Source organism: Lygodium microphyllum, chromosome 9 (assembly GCF_053477565.2).
Source record: "Lygodium microphyllum isolate KBCC chromosome 9, Lygodium_microphyllum_v1.1.10, whole genome shotgun sequence".
In the NCBI taxonomy this organism is placed as follows: Eukaryota; Viridiplantae; Streptophyta; class Polypodiopsida; order Schizaeales; family Lygodiaceae; genus Lygodium; species Lygodium microphyllum.
In genome coordinates this window covers 7,635,835-7,646,538 of record NC_141143.1, presented here as the reverse complement: position 1 = coordinate 7,646,538, position 10,704 = coordinate 7,635,835, and the positions used below count along the sequence as shown (strand labels likewise).

Here is a 10,704-nt window from a genome sequence, read left to right as displayed (position 1 = left end):
GAAGATTATGAAAATTCATTGGTAAGTTTAAACTTGTAATGTTGGGGTTTATGGAGTCACATAATTGAGGTCAACAAGAAGAGCATCAATGTGAAATATTTATTAGATGATCAATGTAGTGGCAAACTTTGCTTTTCAAAGCCTTTTACTAGGAAAAATCTGAATTATGGAAATACATGCTTTCAAATAGATAGTTGTTTTCATCACATTGATTGTCCATGTATTTCAAATAGTGGGAAACCATTCACAAACTTCTCTTGTGCTCATTGCAAAGGTATACCTAAGCTTTCTAGCTTTAGGATGAGAGTATATAGAGAGAAGTTAGCCCAAGAGAAGAGAGGGGATAGAGGAACTGGATCTGGAAGAAGATTAGTATCTCACTACACAGGAGCTCAGACAAACAATACTTGTTGCCAAAAAGCATATAAGAGAACTCACTTTTAAACTATGCAAGTATAAGCTTTGGCTTGCAACTCTTTCAGTGAAAATAAGGAGCTTACATGAAGCTAACATGGAGTCTCTTAATTGAAGAGATGTAAAGATTTTTTGTAACAATATAATAGAAGCCCATAGATTGGAAAAATTTGGTTGAAAACTTGCTCTATGGAACTTCTTGCAAGACATAGCTACAAATATGTTACGATCAAAGGGAGGCCAACGATATAGTGCAAATACCAAAGCTTTGTTTGAGGTTGCAAAGATGTGGGGTGGACCAAGCTTGCATGATTTCCTCACTACTAATCTCAATGGCCCTTCACTCTCAATGACAAAGAGAGTCTATACATAAGCCACCCACTTCATACTTGGTATACATGGATATATTTTTTATGCCATTGTTGAAATATATCGGAAGGAGAAAGAAAAAGTTAGCCATATTCTAATGTAAATGAATACTAGTAGGAGTTGCCTTAAGGCCCTCTGCCATATCCATATCTTAGGCTTGCTTTGCATGGAGGTTTTGTGAGGGGGCCTCTTCACTTCCCCCTCTCTCTACTTCTCACCATAGCCACGACGAGGAGCAATGAAGAACAAGAACAAAAAGAAGGAGAACACAAGGAGGAAATCAGGAGAACACAAAGAGGAAGGAAGAAAACAACAAGACAAGGAAAAGGCACAACAATTTTTTCTCTCCCAGACCATCTTTGCTACTAAGGGTCACTCCCATAGGCCAACATATACAAGATGTAGGAAAGACTACATTTCTTCTTCCTTCATCTTCTCAAAAACACACACACACACGCACGTGCTCAATGGAGGCAAATGACTAAACCATCAATCGGGGCGACTGAGATCACAAAGGCAATTTCTAATATTCTTCTAGTGGCAGCTCTCAATCATCATCATCAGATGATCTCTGCTCGCATTTCCACATGATGTAGGAAGACAAGAAATATGAAAAAAAAAGGAGGAAAAGAAGGTCATCCTGGATAGACATGCACTGTGAGGCCTGCAAAAACAAAGTCATGATAGCCATCAAAGGCATTCTAGGAGTGGAGAAGATGGAGTTTGATATGAATGAGTAGAAAATCACCATTAACGGCAAGGTGGATGCAAAGCCTGTGTACGAGGCTATGAAAAGGAAGTGCGGCAGAAGAACAAACCTTGTCTATCCGAAAGTCGACAAGGAAGACCTGCTTATCGACTCCATCAACAAATGAGGAAACTAGTAGAAAGGTTTTGATAGCTCATGTTGAATCACAAATGTCAATTGTGAATTGGATAGAAATCAAAGAAAAGAGCACGCAAAAAGTTTAGTTGGTGTTTTAGGGTAGCATGCAGATGCTTTAGGGAAATTAGCTGAGAAGTTATAAGTATGCAGATTAGATTTTTGGGGAATAATTGTTCCCCTTTGTTTTCCTTAGGCCTTAAATGAATCAACGCATGGCCTGAAGATAGGAACTATTTCATTTCAAATGACAAAAAAAAAAAAAATCCCATAATCGATGTAAAAACCCTTACCAAGAATGTACAGTTTCAAGCTTTAACTTCACTAGGCTGCCTATGAGCTAGTCTCCCAGGCCATGTCATCATGTAAGGGGGGCAAAAGCCAGCAAGTGTAGAAACTCATCATTTGAGGGGGTTGTTGGAAGATAGACAAATGATGGTTGCTCTAGGAAGAGGTGCTATATATTTCATAAGCACAGTGAGGAGAGTGGAATAACCCAAAAGCTATATAAGCATGTACTTGGCTCTCATTTCAAAAAAATGGTACTTTCACTTTGAGTCACTCAAGATTGTGTTTATGAGTCCAAGATAATCTATCTTGGAACCTAATTCACTTGAGTTACAATCTCTTCTCTCTATCATGCATCGGTTCTATGATATGAGTCCACCACAGCCAACTAGCTCTAGATCCGTGTTTCTTAACAATATAATCAATGAAGAAAACTAATGTTAGCTGATTATGTTCACAAACATGGCACCAGATACAAGATTGAATGGGATGGATGGCCTCTCTTACCCAAATTATCAAATGGAGAGGTTTTGGGTCTACATGATCAATATTTTATACATGATGGAAAAAAGCTTGTCAATATTCTTGACAAACCAAAGCATCAACTAGCTCTTGGTGATGTTTGGGTTACCTTGAACCATGTTGCCATTGTTTATGATTCCCTTTCAGTTGACAAGCATATGCTCAAGGAAGCTGATATCAGGCAATATGATCGCCAAAATTGGGCTACATCACAAAGAATGTGTAGTAGGCAAGTCCAATGGTGTTTGGGGGAGCTAGCAAATAATGGAAAACATAGAAAAGAGAGGAGCATGGTGGGAACACAAGCTTACCTTGAAATTGTAAGAGACTACATTGATATTTTCTTGTCTTCACACTTCAGCTTGGTGGAGAGAGTCCATTTAGCAAAAAAAAAAAAGCATTCTTTTTTCAAGTTTGGATATCTTGGATTATGAAACATGCCACATATACATTGTCAAAAAAAAATATTAGTAAGGAGGCATTCCTAGATATACAACTCTCATGCCACTTTGTTGTATTGCTCATAAAATATTTTAAAAACTTTCATTCAAATAAGATACTTCCAATACATTTGACTAGATCTGATGTAGTTGAAATCTTCTTCAACAAAGTTGAGAGCATGATTGGGCAAGAGCACACTTATGATTTGATGGAGATGCTACATAGTATAGGGATCTTGAATAGGCTTTCATATTTTGAGTGCAAGGAGAATAGTGTGAAATTTACACGTGCCCATAAGAAACAGGAGCATGTATGGAGAGAGTTAAATCTCAAGGAGAACATGGGAGAAGCAAATTGAGGTGATTACTGATGTGTTTCAACTTATGAGAAGATAATTGATGCCTTGAAAAGGGGATTACAAAGTGCTCACCACATTTGTGAGCGTTTACAAATGAAACCAAAAGGTAAAGAGGATAAGCAATGGTGGGGTTGGAGCCTTGGTCTGAAGGTTTTTTTGATGCTTACACTAGTTCAAATTTCCAGGATTCCGATACAGATGAGGAATTTTCATCTCCTACAAATGATGGAGTGGATTCAAAGGAGGATGTATCCACAAGTGAGATAAGAAATGTAGTAGATTCTTTGTTAGATGAAAATGGCAAAGTAAATCCAGTAGTGGAGCTTGATAATAATAGGTTTCTTTTTAAATCAACATTGGTAAGTCAACTCAATGGCAATCCCACATTGTCCAAAGAGAGGCTTATAAGGTTGCGAGAAGGAGTATACTATAGTAAGGAGGAGAAACATCATACTCAAACAAATGACAATCTATTTGGCGTTGGTTCAGATTGTGGTATATTCTTCCAAGAATAGCATACCAATGGGAAGATCACAAGGCTATTGATAAGATCTTCAAAAAGTATTAAAGAAAATAAGAGCCAAAGTGTGTGGTACTTAGGAGGAGTTCAAAAGTTGAGAAGAAAAGTTGGTGGCGCCTTTGTGGAATACAAGAGAGGGTTTAGCCTCCTAGTTAGGCCCTTAGGAGTGGAGGTTCAACTTGGATGGTATCAAAAATCAAAGGAACACGGTCCTTTACATATGATTTGACAGACCTTGATATGATAGATATTGAAAGTATCATTGCTTTTGCAAACCTCACATATGATTATAATAATAACAAATATATGAGCTTGATGAAAATGATTGGAAGATCTTCAATGAATTTGTAAATGACCATTGAGGATAGGTAAATGAACATTATTTTTCCTCTTTTTTAGTATTATCTCCTATGTAAATTGAGTGAATGAAAAAAGTCAGATAGAGTGATTTTTTGGCATCTTCCTTCATGTTAATGTTTTATATTTGTATGTTTGTGTTAGGAATGCGACTAGTGGATCATGGTGATGCATCTAAGCATGTTGGAATCGGCATGGACTCTAGCTTTGAAAATGCCAAGGTGTTGAGTAGAACACACTTATGGATTGGAGAAAAATTTTGTATATCACATTTTTATATAGCTATATCTAATTTGTAAAGGAATACAAAATAAGTTTTGTATAAATGCAAAAATCAAAAACCATATTTTTTCATTGAATCATCATGTGTGTTTTGTAAATTCACATTCTTTATATAGCTACATCTACTTTATAAAGGAACACAAAATAAGTTTTCTGCAAATGCAAAAATTAATTATGTGGATTATTCTAGAGTTTACTTGTGGGCTTTAGAAATACATGTTTTTTCTTTTAATGTACCTACCTCCTTGAATTACAAATGAAGTGTGGCTTCATTTGTTGCTTGAATTATGGATTGACTAGCATTTATCTATTATCATCTCCAAGAGAGAGAGAGAGAGAGAGAGAGAGAGAGAGAGAGAGAGAGAGAGAGAGAGAGAGAGAGAGAGAGAGAGAGAGAGAGAGAGAGAGTGTGTGTGTGTGTGTGTGTGTGTGTGTGTGCACTTGCATGTATGCTCGACATATATGCCTTTGATCTAGAAAAGAGAAGTTGTGGAGAGAATATTTTGAGATGAACTAGATACAACATACAACAGATATAATGATATACCTTGCTAGAGCCCTACTACCACCATAATAGTGCAACATCAAGATCAATATTGCAATGTAAGAGAGCCCAAATATAGTAATAGGATGGTCAACGTATTTAGTTTTTTATTTTTAAATTAAAGACCTCTAAGACTAACTCTGGGATAGTCTAGCTTCCTTGTAATTGTGTATCACAGCTTTAGGCAATGCTAGTCGTAAAGATACTAACATGAATGCCCTTTGCTAGCTAGTTCTGGGTTGAGAATTGCATGCTCTAGTTATATACTTGATGTCTCTATCTAGAAATTGTTTTAAAATCTTACATTTATTGATAAAATTTTGAAATGTATCTTTGTATGTCCTATATTACAATGGTATTTTCATACTCACTAGAACTACTAAGAGATTTTATGAACCATTGAGAGTTGCTTTGTGGTCAATTATATATTGTAGTATCTTGCATCTATACTATTACATAGGGGTCTATTAAATTTTTTACTTAAAAAAATAAACTTACAGTAAGGGATTTATAAATATTGCTAAAAAGTCACATAAGGGCCAATAACATTTTATAAAATAGGTTACATAGGGATATATAAAACATGCCTTGAATGCACGTGATGCCTAGGATTTATACATAGTAACTTATCCGAGAATATAACTGATTTTAAGCAATATTGCTATTAGATTAATGGTAATTCTCAAATTGAAAGCAACATGCAACATTTCTATATCCAAAATTCAAAACCTTTGGTACCATTTAGCTAAAATATTTAGAAATATAGCAATGGAAAATATAATTCGTGAAAAATTTCTCAATTATTAAGAAAATGTTTTCAATTGCAATAAAGGAGAAATCCCTAAGAGGATGATTCTTTTTTGGGAAAACATATATTAAAGTGAAAAAAAGACTACCCTAAATCTACAAACTTTATCTTTAGTGAGTAATCCAAGTAGCTTGCTATGTGTATGTGGGGCATGCAATGTTTTAAGTAGTAATTTACATTATATAAAAATAGTTGATAATGCAAGGTTGGGTTGTTTTGGGACCTTTTCCATTTTCTCCCTCTAAGCTGACTTTGCACGTCTTAGAGGCCCAAACATAAGTTGATGTTTCTGATGATGATAACCCCCTATAACCATTTTTCAAGATGTGGCTCTTCTACCTTCACAATACCTATTTGATCCAAGATGTGCTTTGAATAGGATGTACTATGAAAGCATGAGAGCCACCACAACATGACACCTTGGATAGTGATAGATGATAGTCCTTTGAGGCAAGCTTGACTAATGCAATGTCAAGTTCTTTTTCTTTTTTGTTTTAATGTAGGTGGCAACAGTGATGGCAACTTCATAATCATATGCTAGACTACTAATTGGCTCTCTAACAACAAGTGAATTTCTATAGTCACATCTCTTTTGATTCACAACCTTATTTCTTCTATTGACCTACATTTTTATGCGATGGACTAGGCATTGAATACATGTATATAACAATTTCATGTAATACAAATCAATTTGTGACATTTAGGCACATGCATCAATAATTTAGTGACATATATTATGTATGAATTGCCTCCATGTTTCGATAGTAGGCAGTAGCACAAGTTTTGGTGCCTATAGAGGCCATGTCCCTATAAATATTTTTACACAATCAAAATATACCTTGTATTAGCCCTATTATTTTACTAGCTTTTGCATTAGAATAGGCCTTATACTACCCTTGGTAGAAGTGTCTAAATTTGAATGGTTTTATTAATGCTTACAATATTCAAGCTAGTACCAAGGTTCATTTCCAAGAAACTATTCTAATGATACCTCCAATGCTTATACTGATGCATAGGTTGACAGCCCAACATTGCCTAAGTACACATGCATTGAAAGAAGCATCCATTAAATTGTCATCATGTGTACTTTGAATATAGTAGAATGATTAAACCAATTTGGAAACTCTAGATAGGCACTATAAAAAAGAGTACCTATATCTTATGTATTTAAGCTTGAAAATATAATTTCCTTACTATCCATGTTTGAATAATTTGAGGGTAATCTTTATATGTCGAATGTAGAAAATGCCTTTCATATTAGAGGATCTTTATATATGCACTTTTCTCTCTAAGAATTTGGAGGGCCTTTATATGTACACTTTTGTCTCTAATAATTTGGAGCGCTCTATATGTGCACTTTTCTCTCCGAGAATTTGGGATCCTTTTTATAGAAGAATGTAAATAAATGCATCCTCTATGTACTTTGAGGTCCACACTAAAAGGATATAGTTTATTTCACATTGTAGGATATAATAATACAATATGGTTGCCTTGGGCTAATTGGAAGTGTTTTTTCTTAGACAAATTCCACATATTTAGGTGCTCTAGGGTGGAGATTGGGATTATATTGTATCATTTTTGGTAGACTAAAGTAGTCAATAAACCAAAGTGTTGCTTGTTTTATTTATTCAAACAGAGATATACAAGAACATTTGCTTGCCTTAGTCATGCCATCTCAACATCTCACTTTCTAGCACATCTCAAACATGTTTTCGTTATGCACTTCTGAGACATGAGTTGGAGGGTGAATATAGCTCTTGCACGTGCATCTTCAAGCATGTGCAAAGAATGCGGGGCAATGCATTTTTTGGGATAAGTGAGAGTGGATGCTATCTCGTCATGGCTAAGTGGTAGCAAGAACTTTCTCAACACTTATTTGGCGAGCTTTTGTACATAGTGGCTATACACGAAGAGGTTCTTGCTAAGGACTTATTCGACAAGAACTTACTCAACACTTATTTGGGGAGCTTTTGTACACATTGGCTATATATAAAGAGGTTCTTGCTAAGGAAGGATTCGATAACCTTTTCTACACAATAGCTAGGTTATGAAGGTAGGTGGTTTATTTATGTCATTGATGAGAACAAGTCGAGCAAAAGAAAGAGTTGGTAGGCTAGGTGGGAATTTAAGGCAGACATACATTATGAGATACAAGATATCTCGGGGACCTGGCACCGTGCTTTACTAATTGGAATACGTGCAAGAAAATAAGTAACTATAAACACGTGCTTTAGGCCTTTTAATTATTCTTGGGCGGATGCGTGTTCGGCCCGCTGTAATCAACATGGAAATGGAAGACCGCCGCCTCGGCGAGCTCCTGCTGCTGCAAGCTCGAGCCATCGCCCGCCGTCGATTCGGGATGGGGAGGCGCAGTACCCGCCGTCGATAAGCCTGATGATGTGTCAGTTTGTGATTGGAGTAGCTGGCTGCGGCGCGAGTCTCCAATCAGCAAGCGACGGGACGTGACATCCCGTGACTGCGCCACGTTATTGTTGTTGCAGCCTGCTGTTGATTGCGATGATGACGACGACGATGCGCTGCTACTGCGAGTACACTTCGATGGGCTTCTGAAATCATCTTTCATGATATTATATCCTGCAACGCAATAAGTAGATCCAGGATAGACTAATGAGATATAATATAAGAGAGTACGTCTATGGGATTAACCACTTATAATCCAATCAGAGAGTCCAATGGGATTATTTAACCCACCTTGCTTCGCCCCCACAAGAGAATCACCCTTCATGGCGCTGACGCCGCCGCCGACTGATAAGATGATCAGTAGAAGTAGCCCAACAGCACTCAGTATAATAAGAGGATTAATGCCAGCCATACTGCAGCCTCGCGCAAACCTCTATGCATTAAACTAGTCAGACAATCTGACCGTCTGCTTATTATTTTTGTCAATGCTGAGAAGATGGAGCTGATGAGGAGATACCAGAAGCTTAGCAAACATAAATAGGGTCGTATACGCAAAGAAGAAAGCATCAAAGCCTGTCATAATCACCATCAATGCCTACTCCTCCCCTCCATTCTTGATCTAATCTATTGAGAGCCTTGTCAATCGGTGAGACGTTGCACTCCCAAAGTGTTTATGTGGCCCTTTCCCTTCCCTTTCCATGCATTGTCCTTCTCCTTCCATTGATAAGCATTCGTGCTTTTAGCTTAGCTTGTTTGATGTACGAGATAAAAACTCTTTATAGTTTTGCTCATTGGATCATCTCCTTAGATCACTTTGTTTGACCCCTTTTTGAGTCCCATCCAAAGGTAGGCGCATATTAATTAATCATGAAAATGTTTCAAGATACTTTCTCTTCCATCACAAAGGCTTTCACTCACTTTCTGAGTTTCAATACATTCTTTTGCAAACAACAAAAAGGGGACTTCCATCACTTAATGGAGAGCTAAAAAGAGCAAGGCAAGCATTTACTTCTACTAGAACATCAATGACATTTTCTTGTAGCTTATAAAGGGACGTACTGCCAAAGGGAGAGAGGGGGGAGAGCAAATGAATTTTGGCACCTTGCCAAATGCCCCCACACACATGACTATCAACTGAACACTATTTGCACTGTAGATCGATGATGCTTGTCTTTTATTCTGACTTGTTTTGTGTTTGTGTGGGATGAGCATGTAGCCCTTTAGTGCAACATGACATTAATTTCTTGTTGGTCAATCAATGTAAACATCATTAAGAGAGTTGACCCCATTGAGAGGCAGTTGGCTTTTTTTTTGTCTTTTGAATTAGCAACTCTATTGTTTTCAATTTGCTATATTTTCTTCCTTTTCATTTTTGTGGACGGTGTTTTTTATGTGAAGGCATGGTATTTGTTTGCACACTAGATTGTTGTTTAAACTGCAAGGAATTCGTGCTATTAATCTATATCTACAAGATGAAGCGTAGGTTATACAATTCTAAAATCACGTGGAGAAAGAACTTTGGATATAAATGATTGCTCCTTTACAACGTTGCAAGTTATAAACTCATGTATTGTCAAATTATAGAAACGAGAGTGTGTTTCTACTTGTATATACTTGGAACACGTACATTGGCATACACATACTAAGTCATGAGACTTGTCTGCAACCACCTATTTGTAAGGCAAATGAGAATGCATTTATATATACACCTCAAGCAATAATAGCAAAGCATTTTTGTATTCATGAACCCAAAAACATACACTTTCTCCTTCGTGATATTTCGTAAGTGTGGCTTTACACAATTTTCTACCAAAGACATCACACTTGATCTACAAGCTAAAGGGTTCAAAGAGTCATTTTCTCAAAAGTGGAGCCCCATGACATAGCTTCTGAACTCTATGACAACACTTTACTTTAGAGCCACAAGGGAACACATGCTACAACCACGTAGGTGCTCCAACTACCCTTTCTCCTAATATGTTTGTATGAAAATTCCTCAACATTTTTGAAGTGAAAGAAACTATTTCACATCCTCCAAGCGTACATCTTAACCACAGAGAATTGTGTTACAACTATATGCTCCTATTGAAACATTTCTTGCTGTCATTTATTCCTCAAATTCCTCTTACACGTTTGAATATTCTTGTTATGACCATTATAAAAGGTTATGATGTAACCACGTTATAGTTTGAATTATGAAAGATTATGATGCAACCACGTTATAGTTTGAATTATTTCTCAAATTTCCCTTACACATTTGAATACTCTCATTTGAAAGGTTATAATGTAACCACGTTATGCTTTCTAGGTCCTTCTTTAAAACTTCTCTCCCATTGATATATATACACTTGCTATTGATTAGGAATAACTACCATTTATAAGTTTTACTGTGATCTTACAAACAATAGTGGTCCAATGGTTGTGTAAGAAAGCATAAGGACTTTGTGCCCACTCTAGATCATTTATTGGATAGCATCAAAATAACTTGTTCAAACTA

At 36.6% G+C, this 10,704-nt stretch overlaps 1 protein-coding gene across 1 annotated transcript; it reads right to left on the bottom strand.

Annotated features, from left to right (window-relative positions):
- Positions 1 to 7,336: 7,336 nt before the first annotated feature.
- On the bottom strand, positions 7,337 to 8,726 carry LOC148030791 (uncharacterized). Its single transcript, XM_087685621.1, has 2 exons — positions 8,499 to 8,726; positions 7,337 to 8,381 (listed from the first exon to the last, which is right to left on the bottom strand). Exons 1-2 carry the CDS (start codon positions 8,617 to 8,619, stop codon positions 8,026 to 8,028), a joined length of 477 nt encoding a protein of 158 aa, XP_087541747.1. The 5' UTR covers positions 8,620 to 8,726; the 3' UTR covers positions 7,337 to 8,025.
- Positions 8,727 to 10,704: the final 1,978 nt, after the last annotated feature.

Excerpts from the sequence above, each read along its gene's own strand:
- LOC148030791 (XM_087685621.1), bottom strand. The coding sequence starts at position 8,619 with ATGGCTGGCATTAATCCTCTTATTATACTGAGTGCTGTTGGGCTACTT. Across the intron at positions 8,382-8,498 it reads TCTTGTGGGGGCGAAGCAAG|GATATAATATCATGAAAGAT; the intron begins GTGGGTTAAATA and ends ATTGCGTTGCAG.